We start from the raw sequence: 19,585 nt of genomic DNA on the forward strand, positions 1-19,585 counted from the left end.
GAGTATTAGAACACTTATGCTCAGATCAAACCATATGTAGGGGAAAGGGAAGGGAGCTACAAGGCAGAGGGGCTCAAAGAAGCCAGTAGAAGCTTTTGCAGACCAACCTTATCCCATGGCTCACTTAGGGAGAGTCCAGGTGCCCAGCCATGGGTCAATTTGTTGGGCTCATGCAGAATTCCTTATGTATATTAAGTGCTCCAAACTCTATGTAGATTGATCGAAATAGACCCCAAACGGGCAAACTGAATTAAAATATGGAAAGAAGTCCCCCACTCTGGGTGAACTATGGATATCTGCAGGAGCAGAGCTCCCACCTTTCCATCTGCAGGTTTGGGACTGAGAGTTTTGAGAAGACCCATGTCTTAAGGTTTCTTGGACTGTAGATGATGAAGAGAGAGGATACAATTGGTCAGAATGCTTCCACTTCTCTATTATGGAAAAATTAGGGCTGATCCTATGTATAAGCATGGGATTGCCTAGCTGGTGAGGTGTATTTGAGGGGCATTAATTGGTTCTTAATGTGGCAAGCTTCCTCCCTAAGCATCCTAGGTGCTTGGTTTTACCTCTGAAAGAAACTCTCCTCCAGGCTGATCTTAAGCACCAAACAGATAAAATGCTAGGTAAGGTCATCTTAACCACTGACACAATTCAGATCTAGGGCCATGGCTGGCAACTAGGGTAAGCCACTACCTTCCAAACATAAAACCCATAAATTTTGAGCTCCTCAGAGGCAGGCTAGACCCCAAATGTTCCCCTTGTCACACAGAGCAGACCCTAGTAGAACCTTGTCTCCAGGCTCTCAGGGACCAGGAGGAGGGATAGCCTCTTGGACAAGACTTGCATACACCCTTCCTTCTCCCGTGGTTCCTTCTAGGGCCTGCATACCTTGTGTGGAGCTGGAGACATAAAGTCTAACAATGGACTTGCCATCCATATTTTCCTCTGTAACACCTCCATGGAGAACAAGTAAGTGTCTCAATGCTTGGGCAGAACATTCCTATTCCCCAAGAGCTGTTGGCCAGAGAGTGAAAGCCAGGTTGTTGTTTTATTGTTATCGACTCCCCCCACCCGCCGCCAGAGCAACATTGATATACATTCATTAATAAATGAGCATTTCAGTTTTGACTGATTCTTGTAACATGAACAAGAATTTCACATAACAATGCAAATAGAAAACCGACAGTGGGCATTGAGAAGCTAGACGGAATTTTGACTTTAACCAGATTTGGGTCAGAATATCTCTAATTTCTTAAAGTTCCCCAGGGCTGTTCCAAAGTCATACTGCATGAGCAGCCATTAAGGGCCACATGTTGGTGTCTGGTCAAGATGACAGACTTTGGCTTCAGTTATTAAATGTGTAAGTTTAACATTCCTTAGTAGAGGAGCTTACATTTTGGATTTTTTTTTTTTGAATCAGAAAAAAATATGTAAATGACATTCTGCCTCTTCTTGGAGAAGCAGAATCTCATAGCAGCTTTGCACACACCTCTGGAACCAGACTGTTACATCCAAAGCCTCACTCCTCCTGGCTGAATAATCTTAAATAAATCATTTAACTTCTCTGAGCCATGACAAGGCACTGAAGATGTCTCTTTGGATCCAACATCATATCATACTACTTCCTCTCTTTTCACCTGAGCCACACTAACCTTCACTCAGTTCTTTCAACCTGCCTCAGGGCATTTGCATGTGCTATTCTTTCTGCCAGAAATGTTCTCCCGACTCCCCAAACTCTTGCCTAGATAATTCCTTCAGATCTCAGGTCAAATGTCCCTTCTTCAGGGAAGCCTTTGCTAACCTCTCACATTAAATCAGGTTCGTTATTCCTTCATCCCCCTGAACTTGACTTTCATAGTGTCGTTACAGTCTACAATGATACAGTTCTGTAATTATTTGATTTCTATCTGACTTCCTACTAGACTCTAAGCTGCATGATGGCAGAGACTGGGTCACTTTGCTCACCAGTTTATATCCAGCACTGAGCCTGGCACATGGTGGGTGGTAAACAATAATATGTGGAGTGAATTAATTTGTCTGGACAGTGTTAAAATCGAAATAACAGGAATTATTTCTTATGTTTCAGATGTTTTTACAATTCAGATGGGGACTTCTTGATTGGTAAGTTCTGAAGATTTCACTGTGAAGTGATCCCAAGTCACAAGCTACTTTTCAATTAATACATATTACTTTCCTTTATCCTTCAGTCTGTCTTATGTAGTGCAATCTACAGACTGAGGTCGAGAGGCCATTGGTGGTCTGGAAAAGATTTCTGCTGTACCTCAAAGACCCTAGTTTATTTCCTGGTCTCTCTGTCTTTGCCCATCTCTGCAGGGCCTTTCTAATATGGGAGATCTGGGAAGCTTCCCAGAAATAAATAAATAAAGAGTAATACCAATATTTGATTAAATTATTAAGATAACTCTACTTGTCTTCAAACCCGCCCAAGAAAAGACCATCTGTCACTGATCTCTGCCATTTAGATAAAAATTTACATGATGCCATCTAAAACAGAATGCCTACTAGATATTTCTCTGGTCTACCCATTCTTTTTGATGGTTTCAGTATTGATATTTTGCAGTGACCATTTTGGTGTAGACATTAGATATGCAAATGCCAGACTCACTGGAATTATCAGAAATGAATGGTTTTCCATCCAATTTCTGCTGCCCTTTTTGGTCAATCCACAGAACTGGGCATATACAAGCTCCTTACCTGACAACCAAAAGTAAGCAGAACGATTTTTTTCATTCACTTTCTTCCAGTTAGTAAAATTGCTAACCTAGGTTGTCAGAATATACATTTCCCCCCCACGAGACTCAATAAAACTTTTCTTTTGGAGTGAAAAATCAGATGCAGCCCTTGAGCCTTTTACTCTTCATGAAGTGGTAAGAATTGTTCACTGCTGCCCTGTCTCTTTTGTTAGTTCCCCAGAAAGGGAAACTTCACATTTACACCGAGTTTGGCAAGATGCTTGTGCAGCCCAATGAGATCTGCGTCATTCAGGTTGGTGATGTGTCCCCTTCTCCCCTGCCTCTCCCTAATTTGGGAACAATCAGATGTTGCAGCTGCTGTCATTTCCAACTCTAAAATTTCTTGGTGGATCGTGTCTGAGCAAAGGGAGGGAGTTTTAGTCATGCAGGAGGCTCCTTGTGCAGAAGGGGAAGCAAGCTTGGATGCCTGATTTGTTTTAAAATAGGACATAATCACAAAGCAAAGAACATTGTCAATGGTCATGTGTATGTCAATACTCATACACACTTTGGATAAGGCTCTGTTCCCATGGACTGGTGTGGAGGGTGGGGTGGGGTGCAGTGAAGATTAATTTCTTAAAAATTTGGCTGTATCAGAGCACTGGTTTCTCTCAACCCAATGGGAGATTAGAGTAGAATTGGTTTGGGTCACAGATGTGATTAGGGGTTAAATATTTCATTTTAACTCATCTTTGAGCTGGTCAACTCCCAAATATAGCTCAGCAGACTATAGCTTTAGTTTTGCATCTGGGGCTAGCTGTAGCTCTGGGTCAGCTTCTTCATAGTCATACGTATGATTTAGGAGTGCACACAACTGTCTGCTTCCCATTCAGAGAGGAATGCGGTTCAGCATTGATGTCTTCGAAGAGACCAGGGGCTATATCCTGGAGGTCTACGGTGTCCACTTTGAGTTGCCTGACCTGGGACCAATTGGTAAATCTTCATTACAAACTTTTAAGTTCCCTTGAGATACAGGACAGATAATCACATGGGAGTTAAACATCCTTCTCCCCTCATGATCTCACTCAAATTTCAACTTTCTTCTCTAGACAACTTCTCTAGATCCAGCGTAGTTGGGAATTTCAGAAACCTATTAGAACTCTCTAAGCAACCCTAGACATTTTTTTTTTCAGACCTCTAAGTTTAGGGGTTCTGTGCATTGGTTGACCTAGTTGATGAAATGAAATCATCAATTAGCTTGTTAGTAGATCAGTCCATCAGCTAGTCTTGGCCCTATGTTGTGCTGAGAGTAATGATGGGAATCTCATCAAGGGTAACACAAGCCTCTTCCCATAAAATACGTACATAAAAGTAAACAATCAAAGCCAACCCATTATAAATCTCTCACTAGAGTAGTATATAGACCTTTGGAGAGCAAACAGTATGTAATAGATTTCTGGTTATACAGTGTACACGCTAAAGGATTTAGCAGTTTGGGTTACTGGGGGCCAAGTCACCAGGAATAGCGTTATAGAAGAGATGAGATTTGACTAATTCTTTTTTTTTTTTAAAGATTTTATTTTTATTTATTTGACAGACAGAGATCACAAGTAGGCAGAGAGGCAGGCAGAAAGAGAGGGGGAAGCAGGCTCCCTGCTGAGCAGAGAGCCTGATGCGGGGCTTGATCCCAGAACCCTGGGATCATGACCTGAGCCGACGGCAGAGGCTTTAACCCGCTGAGCCACCCAGGTGCCCGAGATTTGACTAATTCTTGATGAAAAGGGGAGGACAAATATAAAGGAAAGGGAACAGCTTAAGCAAAACCATACATGTAGGAATGACCTTTGTGAATAAGAGGGAGATCATTTTCTTAAGTCAATAAGTTGTGTGTAGACAATAAAGTGGGCGAAAGCCGTAAAAACGGCAAGGGCTGTACTCCTATGGAAAGGGGACGTGGGCTGAGATATGCATACTTTACAAACTTCACATTCCAAATCAGCACATTCCACAAAATCTACACAGATAACTCTGGGCCATGAAGGAACTAGAAACCTCTTCCATGAGGCAGCCTCCATGAGGCAAGATGAAAACTTTCAAAAGTGAATCAAGGTCCCCCCACCCCCGATTCTTCTGGCAAACTGGAGGCAGGAGAAGAGGAGAGAAGTGAAGGTGGTAGGAGGAGTTGCTCTCAAAACATCTCTTGGAGTGAAAGAAGTGGCTGGGAAAATTGGCCCTTGGTTTCATCTTTGACATGCTTGCTAAAGGTGGTGGCCACACCTCCCAGTTCTTCCTTTCTTTGTCAACAGCTTTTTTAGAGCAAAACAGGACAGGCCATCATGTGCCTTCTGGTCACTCCCCTGGGGAGATCCAAATAGTCAGAGGAAGGTGGGAGGCAGGAGAAAGGCAGCTGGAGCCATGGTGGGCCGTCTGTCATCCTGTTCGCCACCCGCTCTTCCCACTTCAGTCTGGCTTCCTGCTGCTCTACAGTCAGCATAGCCTCCAGGTTCTGTGGAACACGTACCCTCTGGAAAATATATATAATTTACTAACCAGCTGGGGGCTTATATTTTTTAACCCCAGGAGCTGGAAATGATAAAACACTCCCCAGGTCTCTCCTCTCAGAGTTAAATTATGTTTTTGCACTTATACTTTTTATTTTTGGTCTTTTGATTTATTTTCTTTCTCTGGAGGGAACACTCGCTCCTAAACAAAGGTAAGGAGGCAAGTCCTGAGTACTCTTTTCCTGAGTGGCAGACAGATTTGTCAGGCTGGAGAGCAGTTTTGCAGACTTGGATTCTGACTTCTGTCTGAGGAGCAGAGGCGTGCCTGGGGCAACAGTATGCAACCCTTCCTTTCTGAGATCGGGGACTGTAGATGAGTTCTAGAATCATCACGGTTTTCTTGGGGAAAAGTTCTAGGATTCTACCAGACCTTCCCTGAGCCTCTTTTCTAGTCTCATCCTCTCCCCTCACCTGCAGTGAGGCAATGATGCACGTAACATGGTCAATAAACCGCATTTACTCTACAACTTTAGAAGGTGATACTGGTGAGGATGATGATGATTTTCATGATTCTTTTTCCTAATCAAATTCCTTGAGTCTTCCTAAAACGGTACCAGATTGGGATTCCAATGAGCCTTTGGACAATGAAAACAAATAGTGCAATGGCTCCTGACATGGCCCTTTCTCTTTGTGCAACTATGGTTTCAGAATGTGATTTCCAATGTGATTTCAGAAGTGTCTAAAAGACTTTTGGGTCGCTGTGTTCTAGGAGCCAATGGCTTGGCCAATCCTCGTGATTTTTTGATACCCGTTGCCTGGTATGAAGATCGCCAAGTGCCAGGTGGCTATACTGTGATTAATAAATACCAGGGCAAGCTATTTGCTGCCAAACAGGTAAAGTAAGAGGGTCGGGGGACAAGAAGGGAATAAATAGTTATTAAGCACCTACTGATTGCTAAGGCCAGTGTTAAGTACTTTACATATATTATATCCTTTCATCTTTACTATACCACTGAGATATGACAAAAAAGGTACTTTTTGCCTCATTTGTAGTCACAAAAATGTAGTGACAAATAATTTACCAAATGTCATAGTAAATGGAAGACCTAGCATCAGAACCTATACCTGTTTGACTCCAAAGGTCGTGCTTTATCCCACTCACTAAGCAGTAAAAATCCTGGCAAATGTAGGTCTCTAAAAATGGTGTATAAAATATACTATACAGGCAGGGTAATATGTTATGAAAAAGGGAAATGAGTAAACAAGCAGATCATCTAAGATTTATATTACCAATGGCCACCATATTTCAAATACAAACTATGACTTATACAAAAGAAGTAGAAATTAGTTAATTAGCTTGGCTTAGTTTATACTACCAGCCTTGTAAACTCGGAAGATAAGCAAAGGCATAGATATTAATATGATGATAAATAATAACATAATATGTAATCTATACTATCTTAGCATATATTATATTATTATTCAATGTACTGAATATATATTAGCAGAAAGTAATTATATAACCAAAATAATCCAAAGATTTCTTCTGTTTACCATTATTTATTACCATTATTTCTGCCCATTTGACATACATCTTATATTTTTCAAGGCATTTTATTTTCCTTGGACAGCATCCAAAGTACATGGTATGCTAACCAGCAGAGGCCAACTAGTTTGGCACTTAAAATTAACCCCTGAGAGATAATTGTCAGCCTCATTGACACATTGTCACTTTCATATTGTCTGGGTCAGGATTTCTCAAAATGTGGTTTAGAGGCCATAAGCGTCAGAAATCCCAAGGGAGGCTTGTTTGAAATAAATGCAAATCCTTCAATGTTACTCCAGCCCAGCAAAAATAATAACTTCTGGGCATGGAGTGTGGAAACCTACATTCATTTTAAGCATGCTTCCCATATTATTTTTGACATACAGTTGATAGAGAACCACCATTCTAAAGGTAACCAGCAGCTCCATGAGTTTCCACATTCTAAGTGGACTCTGTGCTCGTTATTCCCTGTGTGACCTCCCACACTGATCCATTATCCCTTCTTGGCCATGATCTGTGCCCTGGCAGCTTAACCTATCTGGGCTCCCCAGCCAGCCGGTTTGGGTTTGGATTCAACTAGTGGGAGGTACTCACAGGAAGTCGCAGGGCAGGAGGAAAGACAAGTTGAGGGGTTTCTTCTCCTGTTTCTCCCCTATTTGGGACTGTGTCCCTACATGATCTCAGTTCCTGTTGGGTGGCCCCAGTAGCATGCTGGAGCCAGGCATGAGAGAGCTGACAGACTCTTTCTTCCCAGCTTTCTGTTCAGCAGCATTTTATTAGTAGCCCAAAGGTGATTGGGGCGGAATATTTATTACCCCCGCCAAATTAGCAAACGCTATAAAACAGAGAATTTTTTTCCTCCAGAGAGCTAGCTGCTAGTTGTTAAATATTTACCAGCACACCACTGAGCGGCCCCTTCTTCATGGTTCTAGCTCTTGTTGGAATCCTATAACAACATCTTCCTCCCATATCCTACAGGCAAAGGGATGGCAATGTCTTCCCACTGTTGTAGGCTCAGAAACCTCAGCATCTCTAGTCAGTTCACCTAACCCTAATCACAGCTCTGTGAGCAGTCCCTTCAGTAAAGTCTCTAGAATATTTTTGAGTTAGATACTGTTTCCAGAACAGATGCATAGCTGCCGTGGGGACTCCTGTCACAGAGCACCGATCCTCTCCTAACCCAGAGCAGGCCCAAGGAGCATCACCTCGGGAGGTCTCTAAAAACTCAAGTCCTTAGGACTGGAATTTTAGATACTGTCTCACCGTCCTGCACTCAGCAGCCCAGGCACTGTGTGTACCAGAAGCTCCTCTGGGCAGTAATTACCTGGAAAGCAGTCCCAGCAAGTGCCTGCCCTCTGCACCAAGAAACCCAGACGGTGGCTCAGATTGGCTAGGAATTGCTGACCTCCACAGATGCTCACAACTCTGTTGAAAATTGTTGAAAAGGCACTACTTGGAGAATGTGCTGTGCTTCTGCTGCACATGTGATCGGAGGCAGCTGATGCTTATGAACTGGAAAAATAGGGTTACTGGCTGAGCAAGGGACAGTTTGAAGGCACATGAAGCAACCACAAAATGATTCAGGGTCGTAATTCTCCCAAAGGATGCCATGACTACATTATGAGAACAAAATCAAACCTAAAAGAGAAACAATGATGCCACGTACAAACTGTGGCAACTACGGAAGCATTAAGCACTAAGATTATCTTTTCCTGCTTTTTTGTGTGTATCTGTATGTGTGATCAGGACGTCTCCCCATTCAATGTTGTGGCCTGGCACGGGAACTACACCCCATACAAGTACAACCTGGAGAACTTCATGGTCATTAACTCGGTGGCCTTTGACCACGCAGTAAGTCTGCACCATGGAGGGGCTCTGGGGATATGACAGCCCTTAGGTGGGAGGGTCCAGAGTAGGTCCCCGATATTCAGATTTAACTTTTCCAAGATCACCCTTGGAAGCCCAAGATATTGTCATTCCTCATTGTGTGGACAGGAATTTGAATCACTTTTGGTCAGGTTTTGGGGAAGGAGTAAATAACCAGCTACTGGGAGAGCTAAGCCTGACATGCCACACTCACCCTTGAACTCGGCTTAGTTCTTACACGAAGTTTCACAGTAACTCCCGTAGATGGCTAAAAACTTAGTTTCTTCTTGGCAAATGTATCCCCAAAAGAAACCAACTGCTAATGTTAGTGATAAAGTCATGAGAAAGAAACAGCTCTGGATTTGGAAAGTTCTTGATCCTGCTTACAAGTGCTGAGTCTGCTCTGTCCGGCTGCCTACTCCAGTGCCTCCACTCCGGGCTGTTTTTAGCAGTGATGGAGCAGACAGCCCTCTTCTAAAGTTCCTCAGGATATTCAGTGCCTGAATTTAAAAACAGAGAAGGTCTAAAGCGTGAACTCAGGGATATTTTTCACTCAATTAGAGGGCCACAAATAGGTCCCTGGTCTATAGGGCAAGCCCCCAAGGCCCCACATTCGTGATAAAGTGCTAGTTCTGTGATCCTGGGGGAAAGTTTATTTTGCAGCCTAGTTCATAATAGATTAACTTTAAAAAGCTGGAGGGATAATTAGAGCAGAAGCCAGAGAACCAGAGACAGAAAGATTACTCTGAGCCAGCTCAGCTCATCTCTAGGGGAACAAAACTACCTTTCTGAAGAGCAACAACTCGTAACAAAACCAAAAGGGAAAAGAAAATGAGGCATCAAGCCCAAAGCAGCATTAAAAAAGATCCAGAGACATGGATAGAGCTTTATTTGCGTCTCACTACCCTTTCTTTAACAATTTCAGATAATTTCTTAAGGCAGATGAAGAAGTGTAAAGTCTCACAGCAATAGGGTTGGGATTTTGACTTGCACAGGTCCAATCTTTGTACTGCTGCTACCATTATTCTCCCAAAATCCAGGTCTGATCATTCTACCGCTGCATTAGAAAACCTTTGCAGCCTCCCCATGTGTTTAGGATTGTCTGAGCTCTCAAGCATACTATCTGATGCTCTCTACCATCTGGCCCTAGACTAGTTTTTTCACTACCAACTCTTAGCCCTTGTGCCTTCTGCCAATGCATTCTGGGCTTTAGCTTTCTTGCCTCTTAAAAAAATCTCTGTGCATTTTGATGTCCTTCTTGTTTTCTATGCTTAAAATGCCTTTTCCTTTCCTTTCCCTTCCTTCTTTCTTTCTTTTTCCTTCCTCCCTCCCTCCTTTTTTTTTCTCCTTTATTTTCCAAGACCTTCCTCAAATATCACCACCTCTTTGAAGCCTTCCCTGATGCTCTTAGGTAGGTAGGCACTCTCTGTAATCCCTTGGAGTTCTACTTATAAAGTGAGATCACTCTTGGCACCTTGCTGTGGTCAGTTGTCCACACACCTGCAACCCACCACCACGACTAACAATGCTAAAGGGGCAAGGAATAGGTCTCTTTGAATCCCAGACCCTAACATGGCATGTGAGAGCAAACATGATCATTGATTTCAATGAAATTGAATCTCAATCTTTCCAATTTTAGAAAGGTTCTAGAGTTCTTTTAAAATTTCAATATTGTCCCCCCAGCCTATGCCCTCTACATTACCACCACCTAAACTAATGATATAAGTGATGTATTTTAGATATGAGAGTCAAACAGGGGTAAGGAAAGCAATGAGGATACCATCTGGAATCTCTGTGATGCCCTAAAGAGAAGTATATCCTACCTACATCTGTACCAAAAGTTTGATTCTATTTTCACCTCACTCTGAGCATCCATTCTGCAGAGAACTCCCTGCAGCACATCCTAGCTCTGGTCATTCTGACCTGAGGTTTGGAGGCAGGCATGAACAGGGTCTCAGAACCACAGGGTGATACTTGCATGAAATGGGGGCTCAGCAGGGTGAGAAAGCTGCTCCAAATCCTCTTAGTTGGTGTTAATTCATTTTGCTTCAAGCACAGCAAGAGCTGAATGTCAGATGAGTGATTTCTTCACCTCAGCGATAAGCTCAGTCTTCTTAGCTTGGCTTGTGTGGCTTCATCAGAAATTACAGTGTCAGGGTGCCTGGGTGGCTCAGTTGGTTAAGCCTGAGACTCTTGATCTCAACTTCGGTCTTGATCTTGCCGTTGTGAAGTCAAGCCCCAGGCTGGGCTCCAGGTTGCGCTCCACGATGGGCTCTGCGATAGGCCCAACAATGGGTATGGAGCCTACTCAAAATATCAAAAACAAAAACCTAGAGTCAGTTTGGAAATCCCTTCCAGTGTGGGTGACATGTGTACCATTGTCCAGTCACCTCCCTTCCATCATGGGCTCAGCGTCTCCTTGTGCTTTCACAGGACCCATCCATCTTCACAGTATTGACCGCCAAGTCTCTCCGCCCAGGAGTAGCTATTGCTGATTTTGTCATCTTCCCACCTCGATGGGGGGTTGCTGACAAGACCTTCAGGCCTCCTTATTACCACAGTAAGTCTCTATTTTACCAAGCCACATTGGAAACCAAAGAGACCACAAAGCGTGGAACATTAGCCTTTGAGAATACCACTTAGGGGTCTCTGGACACCATACTGTGCTGGCTTTCAGGATCCTGTCTCTGGAGGCCCTAATGCTGCTCCTTAGATATGTAGTTGCTGAAACCCCATGACTTCCATGGAGATGGTAGTGATGTATTAACTCTGAGAAGGAAGTACTGCCTACAGCCCAGTTCCTCTGGCCCTAAAGAGAGCAGATAGGCCAATAAAGTTTGAAGCAAGATGTTTCTTTACATTTCGGATGCTTCTTTGTGGGGAGAGGGAATGGTGGGATATTGTTGGTTAGTTTGATGTTTTTGGAAAGTTCTTTTCCTAAGTCTGGTTCAAGAGCCAGTAAAATGGCCTTCTCCAATTATTTTGGTGGGATAAAAGAAACTGCAGTCTGCACTAGGGAATGGACCCCATTCTGAAAGCAGTTTCTGTGGAGCATGTGTTGCCTAGAAGACAGATTTAGATCTTACTAAATCTATTATTAGATTTTATTTATTTTTATTTTATTTATTATAAATCTATTATTTTATTTTATTTATTATTACTAGCTGCTAATAATTACTGACCATTTTCTATGGTTCTGTTATAAGGTCTATAAAACTATTAAACCACTTAATCTTCAAAGCAGTTATAAGAGGGAGGTAGTATCATTATCCCCTTTTTTTCAGAAGGTAAAACAGGCATGAAGGATTAAGTAATTTGGAAAGATGGAGTAACTTGCTCAAGGCCTCACAACTAGTTAAATGGTGGAGTCAGGATTTAATTGAAGGCAATCTGATGCCAGAGCACACACACACTCATGACCACTAACTGATGTGCCTAGCACAGTGCCTGATACACAATATGCATCTAATAAATATTTATTTTATTAGTAAATGAATCACCACAAATGAAAAAGGTATTTCATGGCTGCAGTTAATGAAGTTGGCATGTTTAATAGTCCAATAGCTAGCCATAAATCCAACCTAAAGGTCAGTGTACAATTCTACTTCCTGAAGATTTCATTTTTGTACATAGAGTTCTGGAAAGACTCTGAGGTGAATTTCAGCAGGAATATTCATAAAAACAAATCCCTTTCCTTAGTCAACCTCAGGGCCTTCTCTCCCTATACAGCTCCCCTTTATCTGTACCAGCTCCCAAATACCCCAGCTTACCAAGATACAATAGTGCACCGAATAGGCAATTTAGGCATTTATAGGAGGTACAGAAGTAGGGCCCTGAGGATGGAAGAAAACCACTGCATGGTCAAATTCCAGCACCACATTTTTCCGGGGACATCGTTATAGTGGAGGAAAGGATACAATTACCACTACAAAGACACCGGAGACTTTGTAAATAGAATCAAAACAAACTACCATCTTCTCTGAGGAGTGTTCTCTTGGAAGTTAGTCCCCTAGAAGACGCGATATCCAGGAGAGAGAATTGCTTTAGCTTTAACTTAGCCTGTACCTCACATGCTAGTTCTTGATAATTCATTATCTCACCTAGTGAAGTTCTTGTGGTAGAGGTTTTCAAATTTTCTTGTGTCACTATCACGGGCGGGCTTGTTAAAACACAGATTCTTGGGCTCCACCCCCTGAATTTCTGCTCCAGTAGGTCTAGGATGGGGCCTGAGAATCTGCCTTCATAACAAGCTCCCATAGGCTGCTGATGTTGCTGTTCCAGGAACCACACTTTGAGAACATTAGTAATATAAAAATCACTTAGAATGCCTACTAAAAAAAAATTCTTCCCAGCGCCCACTCTCAGAGAGTATAATTAGTTGGTTCTGAGGTGGAACCTCAGAATCTGCATTTTGAATTAGCAAGTCAGAGAAGTCTACAGGCCACACATGGAGAGATGCTGCCCTGCGGCTTGTCTCCCTGCCTAGGGAGCAGCCTACTAGAGCTATCTGAGACAAGTTTGTATTGTGCTACATACAGCTCTCAAGCCACTTTGGTTTGTATGTAGTTCAGTCTCCTGAAACAAATGACCTTGTGAAATGGCTCATAATATTTTTTTAAAAGACTCTCAAGTACATTTGGCCCAGGATAGATAGATATCAGAAAGCTATGGTTGCCTGAGTTAGTTGGAAAAACCACAGAACCCCAAGCTAAAATTATTTTTTCCAGAGATATTAAAATTATTGCTTTAGCAATAATCAAAATCTTTGCTACCTTGATGTGACTTTGTAGGAGAAGTGCAGAATTATTTCTGTAGAAACATTGCCTCCAGTCATCTTAATGTAGTTGAGCCAACTGGATTCAGCATTAATCAGAGAGGCAAGGTCTACCCTCCCCTGTCCTTTGAAATATAGAAAATGATATAGAAATGTCATCATCAAAGTCCTTGCTACCTAAATTCATATTCAGATCAAAGTTGAATTCTGGTATTGCTCTCTTCTTAAAATTAGGCTATGAAGGTGACCCTGAGGACACATCCTAGGTTGAGGAGGATGACAACATATTTCAGTCATGAGCAGAACTGCTTTGAAAATATAGACATCTTACAGTTGCTTCTTTTCCTCTATTTCTGTTTCATGGAGAAATGAGTAGAGCTATGATCTGGGTCTTACTTTCTCTACAAGGGCCTGCAGTAGCATTTTGTTTCCTAGGCAGGATGACTATGGCTGCGTGGTCAATGGCAGAAATATTCTGACACTTGGTTATACTTCACATGTAAGGAAGAGGGTTGGGGCATCTATCGTGCCAAATGTCCAGCTTTGCAGGGGTTGCCAATGCCGTAGCTTTCTGCTCTGTTTGTGGTCTGTGTTCTCAGACCTTTCATGGGACAGACTATGAGAATAACTTTAGATGAGCTATTTCTTACTCATCTATTTCTTACTCACAGCATTTAGCACAGTATCCAATGACACATGTGGGTGGATGGATAGACAGATGGATGGGGTGGGGAATGGACAGATGGGTAGATGGGTGAATGAATGGAAAGGTACCTCAATTTTCTCAGGTATTGTATTTCTTTAATTCTTGCCCTAAGTATGTGGCTTTTCTAATAAAGAGCTTTCTTTCAAAAGAAACATATGATTGAAAGAGTGCAGATGTGATTTTTGTCAAATTTTGCTGACTTCAGAAAGCACAACTAGGACCAATGGACTTCACTTATATATATATATATTTTTTAAGATTTTATTTATTTAATTTGACAGACAGAGATCACAAGTAGGCAGACAGGCAGGCAGAGAGAGAGAGAGGAGGAAGCAGGCTCCCTGCTGAGCAGAGAGCCTGATGCGGGACTCGATCCCAGGACCCTGAGATCATGACCTGAGCCGAAGGCAGTGGCTTAACCCACTGAGCCACCTAGGCACCCTGGACTTCACTTATATTAAAGCAAATTTCCATTTAATATGGAAGACCTTTCTAAAACCCAGAGCTTTCTAAGAGTATGGTAAGTTGCTTTGTTGAGTAGAGAGCTCCATTCATAGCAAGCATGTAGGCAAACCCCAGGAAGTAATCTGTCAGGAATAATATAGAAATTCTTCTATATTAAGTAGAAGTAGTGATCCTTTCCAATTTTAAAATTTTAGGATTCTATGAAGAGAATATCAATGGAAATAGAAAAGAATGAATCTAAGAGTCATTTTGGAGGGTGGAAAATAAGATGACAGATTCAGATACAGAAGAAAATGTTTGTTATGCTCTATAGCATTTATGGAATGGTTTTTATAGCCCTAAAATCCTTTCACACAGATTATTGTTTGATAATAGTCTCCAAGTCTGGGGTTCTTTCCATTACATGACTCTTCCATCAAGACTTTCCCACACATACATTCCATCTTGGTTTCCTGGATTGGGAACCAGAAATATGGTGATACCATGTACTATTGTGGGGCTATCAGATCTGGGAAAGAAGATGATTTTAATATAGGATGTATAAGCCTAGATGATAGGGCACATCTATTCTTTATTATAACTTTCATTTTAATTATTATTAAAATTCTTGTCTGAGCAATGATTTTCTTTAGATCCAACATTATTTCTTTCAGGCAGTGGAGCTTAAGACCTCTAATAATCCACATGGCCATCAAGTAGAGTTTTGCCTACCTAGAGTTTCACACTAATGAATGTTTGGGGGGAGTGGGTTCCCATCTATCAGTATTTGTTGGGAATCCTTAAAAATTTATCAGATTCTCCTACCTTCTTGGCATTCCACAGAAATAATACTTGAGAGGTCTTGGTACTTTACAGGTCTTGCCTTGAATAATAAAAATAATACTCTTTCAACCTTCCCAGGGAACTGCATGAGTGAATTCATGGGACTTATCAAAGGTCATTATGAGGCAAAGCAAGGTGGGTTCCTGCCAGGGGGAGGCAGCCTGCACAGCTCAATGACCCCCCACGGGCCTGATGCTGACTGCTTTGAGAAGGCCAGCAAAGCCAAGCTGGCACCCGAGAGGATTGCTGATGGTACCATGGTAAGCCAATCTAATGCCAGGCTCTGGCAGCTTCTGGGCTTCCCAACCTTCTCGAGAGGAGTGGCTTTTATTTATTTATTTATTTTTTAATTTCTCCAAAGACACAGACATGGAGTCAGGAGAGGAGAGTGTGTCTGTGTGTGTGTTTATTCCCATGTGTGTATGCACACACCCCTATATGTATACTAGACACCTGATGTGGTTGGGTGGAAAGAGCTTTGGACTCGAATCAGACCTGAGATCAACTCCTAGCTCTTAGTTCCTGCATGACCTTGACCAAGTCACTTAACTTTGTGCTTTCATTTTCCCCATCTGTATAATGGGTGTGGTAGCCATCCTAGCAGGTGGCTATATTCAACCTTATACACTGTCCAGCACTGTTCAAATACAAGGGAATATTATTAATATTATCTGTATCCAGCCCAGAGTACATATGCAGTTGAGGTAATCCTCTAGGGCTACAGTCCCCAGGGATGCAGGATGTCACCTTCTGTGGGGTTCAAAGCCAAGGAGGATCAGGAAGCCAGGGCTTGTGAGCAGCAGTTCTCAGCTGTTTTCTCATTTTCTTTTGCTCTACTTTGACATGGGATGAAATTGATGGGACTGAAAACTTGTTTTGTATTCTTCCTGTATCAGGCTATAAACATTAAGCCTGAACACAATCACAGTTGGTGGCGGTACTTGATTTTTATTTTATTTTTGCATTCTTGGAGGTGGAGTTTATGGACCACAAGGAGTAATTTTATGCTCAATCATATGCAAATTTGCTTTACATTTTAAAACAAATGTCTTCAATGCTACCTGACTTTAAAATCAATAGCACAGACCTGCTTGACTGCATGCCCAGATTGCAAACAGAAAACATTATCTGTCCCTCTATCCAATGCAGTTTGTTTTCAGTCCCAACTCTAGGACCAGAGTTGATGGAGCTGATCTGCACCAGGAGGGTGCAGAGTCCCATCTGCTTGGCCTTGGCTCTCTTTCTCTTTCCAAGGGCCTTTGCAGAATTATATCTCTGTGAGATGTGATTTGACAGTCTCAATCAAGCTATTGTATCCAAAGGCTCTTTGAGGTCTATGGGCTACCCAGACTTGTCACTCAGTAATCTTTGGTGTCCAACTTGGCTTTGGACAGTCAGTGTTGTCAGGAAGCAGTGTTCTGCATCAGAGGGGCAATGACAAGACTGTTTATATGAGGAACAAGACTTTGGGAAATGCCTGGGGCACTAGGCAGAAAGAGCTCTCCTGTGGAAGGGATTAAAGGCAGGGGAGACTCTGGGTAGCCAGAGAGCCCAGACTACTTGGCAGGGGAGGTTCTGGCACACTACCTAGACCTAACTTTGGGTCTCCATCACCATTTCCCATTATATAATTTGGACCCAGGCCCATCGATACACCTTACCCTTATTCCAGTTTGGAATAAACAAACTTTATACAATACTTTCTTCACAGCTCAGCTGGAATGGGGTTTTGTCACTCCAGTTAGACAGCAAGGCTTTTAAGAAGCAGTCCTCAAAGAGACAACAACAAGAATAGCCATAATAATAACATTTATATCTGAATAGGGCATTATAATGTACGCAACACTTCCATATGTTCTCATCTAGACCTCACATCAAGCCTGTCATGGGAAGTCAGGCAAGGACAATCATCTCCATTGTTCTCTACATGAAGAAGCCAATGTATATTAGATACCAAACATTAATGTGGGTTCTCAGAGTTGTGACACAGTAGAACTTTAACTTCCTTTTGTCCATCTATATTTTTAAAATTTCTAATAATGTGAACATGTAAGAACTGTAGGGTTTTATTCCGTTTTTGGTTTTATTTTATTTTTATAAGCCACACTGGGTAGGGAAATCAGCAGTTGGTGAAGCTGGAATGTCTAAGATGCACCAAGTACTTGCATATTCTTTCTGTCAGAGAGAAAATCCTCCTGAACACAGTGGGATATCCACCACGCAAAATCTTCTAGGATAGGGTTTTTTAAAAGTGCTACAGCCCTTTCTGCTTCCTCCTTCCTACTTCCTCCTCCTCCTTATGCTGTTTTCCTCCCTCTCTTTTCCCCAGCCCATCTCTTGATCAGAGTTCTAAAAAAGAAAGTTCAAATCCTAGCTCTTCCACTTCTTAGTACCATCACCAGCCACTTCCCAGCTTTGAGCCAGAGTTTCCTCCACTACAAAATGGGGAGCATGGCCTCCCCACAAGGACATAGCCATAGTGAGTGATGGCCCCTAAGAAGATGAATATTCCTAGGATGTTTTTGCTTCTACCTTTGGATGTAGTAAATTTAGGTCCATAATGCTATAGGACAATGTGAGGCTTACATGCCCAATTCCATTTTAATTGAATTAAATGAAACATGGAAATCAGAGAAGTTAAGAGTCTTGCACAGAGTCTCACTGGCTTCTAAGTGGTGGCACCAGAGCCGGAACCCCAGGTGTGAGCCTGCTATCCTCACTATGTTAGCACACAACTTATTATTCAAAGATTCTGCCTACCTACATCTTTATTCTTGACATCAAATTGAATATGTTTTATTATCCAACTCACTTATTTCTTGCCCCCCTCTTCATTTCCTACAGGCATTTATGTTTGAGTCTTCTCTAAGTATGGCTGTCACAAAGTGGGGGCTCAAGACCTCTAATTGTTTGGATGAGAACTACTATAAGTGCTGGGAACCTCTCAAGAGCCACTTCACCCCCAATTCCAGGAAACCAGCAGGACTTAACGGAGCATTGCTGCCATAATTGAAAATGGGTTTGTGTGGTTTTTGTTTAGAATCATGCCCTCTGGCAGTATGGAAGAGGGGATGGGTTAAAATGGGAACTCATTTTTTTCACAGGCAAGTAACTCAGGCATTTGGAGAAATGTATTTGAAAAGTTCTATGTCAGCTTAATTACTCAATAAATACTTGGCTGGTGTTCTGTGGAAGTAGCAATTGGTCATAATCAAGTCTTGATGAGGCATACCTATATTGGCCAGGACTAGGGGTCCATGAGATTGACTCAAGATCAAGAGCCCTTCACATGAGTTTAGCCTGCATGCCTTTATTCCAGGAGTGCAAATCCATGGTGTCTATCACAGACCACAAGACCAAGCCACAAGGAAGGACCATGATCAAGGGTCCACAAGGAAGGACCAAGGCCAAGGTCCCAGGCATAGGAAAGCATAGGTGTTCAGCAGAGCTCTATACATCCAGCACCATCCTAAAACAGATGGACAGCCAGGCCAGCAGGCTGTCTGATCGTGTAGTCATGTAGCAGCCAATATGGATGATTATGGACAAGAGGCCCAGCCACTAAGAGTGAGCATCATTCACTGAGGGGACCAACTGCCCTGATTTCCCCCATTGAAAGCCCCATATCTCAAGAAATGCTAGGCCTGATCAAACCAGAGTACTTGGGCCCCTATTATTCACTCATATATCAGTCCATTTGGCAACCTTTCACTGAGTCCTTCCTATGTGTCATCTACAGCATGAGACACTGGGGGTGAATGATTGAGAAGAAAGAAGTCATCTCTTCCCTCTCTTAGTGAGCTCACAGTCTGCGGAGATCAGGGCCGAAGAAGATTAAGGCCCCAGCACAGCAGAAAGCCAAGCAAAACTGAGGCAGCACATGGTGTATAAACGCTGTTCCTAACAGCTTCCCTCCTGTGGCTGGCATCCCTTCCAGGGGACTGGGCTGTCCAAGATTTTGGGGGTGAGCTGATTTGGTTCTCTTGGAGAGAATAGACAGGGAAATCAGAACAGAAAAGAATGGCAAGTGTGTTTTTTACTCTTCTAGTTCTATAGATTTAGCATATCACTTTGTTACCCTAGTAATAATTTTGATATGCTGCTATCAAGTTTTTATTTAACAGCATGTAGTGAGAGTCAGCTATATATCAGGGCCTAGAAATTAGGGTTGCTAAATAAAACACAAAATGCCCAGGTAAATTTGAATTTCAG

The 19,585-nt window shown here is 42.4% G+C and overlaps 1 protein-coding gene across 2 annotated transcripts in view; it reads left to right on the forward strand.

The window, feature by feature from the left end:
* The window catches only part of HGD (homogentisate 1,2-dioxygenase), a 42,984-nt gene extending 24,414 nt beyond the window's left edge, over positions 1-18,570 (forward strand). For both annotated transcript variants that reach the window (XM_032347560.1, XM_032347569.1), the window contains exons 6-14: positions 878-969; positions 2,087-2,121; positions 2,927-3,006; positions 3,587-3,686; positions 5,964-6,088; positions 8,487-8,591; positions 11,040-11,166; positions 15,452-15,633; positions 18,218-18,570. In XM_032347560.1, the coding sequence (XP_032203451.1) occupies positions 878-969; positions 2,087-2,121; positions 2,927-3,006; positions 3,587-3,686; positions 5,964-6,088; positions 8,487-8,591; positions 11,040-11,166; positions 15,452-15,633; positions 18,218-18,382 (1,011 nt within the window). In that variant the 3' untranslated portion in view covers positions 18,383-18,570. The remainder of the gene's footprint in view (positions 1-877; positions 970-2,086; positions 2,122-2,926; positions 3,007-3,586; positions 3,687-5,963; positions 6,089-8,486; positions 8,592-11,039; positions 11,167-15,451; positions 15,634-18,217) is intronic.
* Positions 18,571-19,585: the final 1,015 nt, after the last annotated feature.

Source organism: Mustela erminea, chromosome 1 (assembly GCF_009829155.1).
Source record: "Mustela erminea isolate mMusErm1 chromosome 1, mMusErm1.Pri, whole genome shotgun sequence".
NCBI classification, from domain to species: domain Eukaryota; kingdom Metazoa; phylum Chordata; class Mammalia; order Carnivora; family Mustelidae; genus Mustela; species Mustela erminea.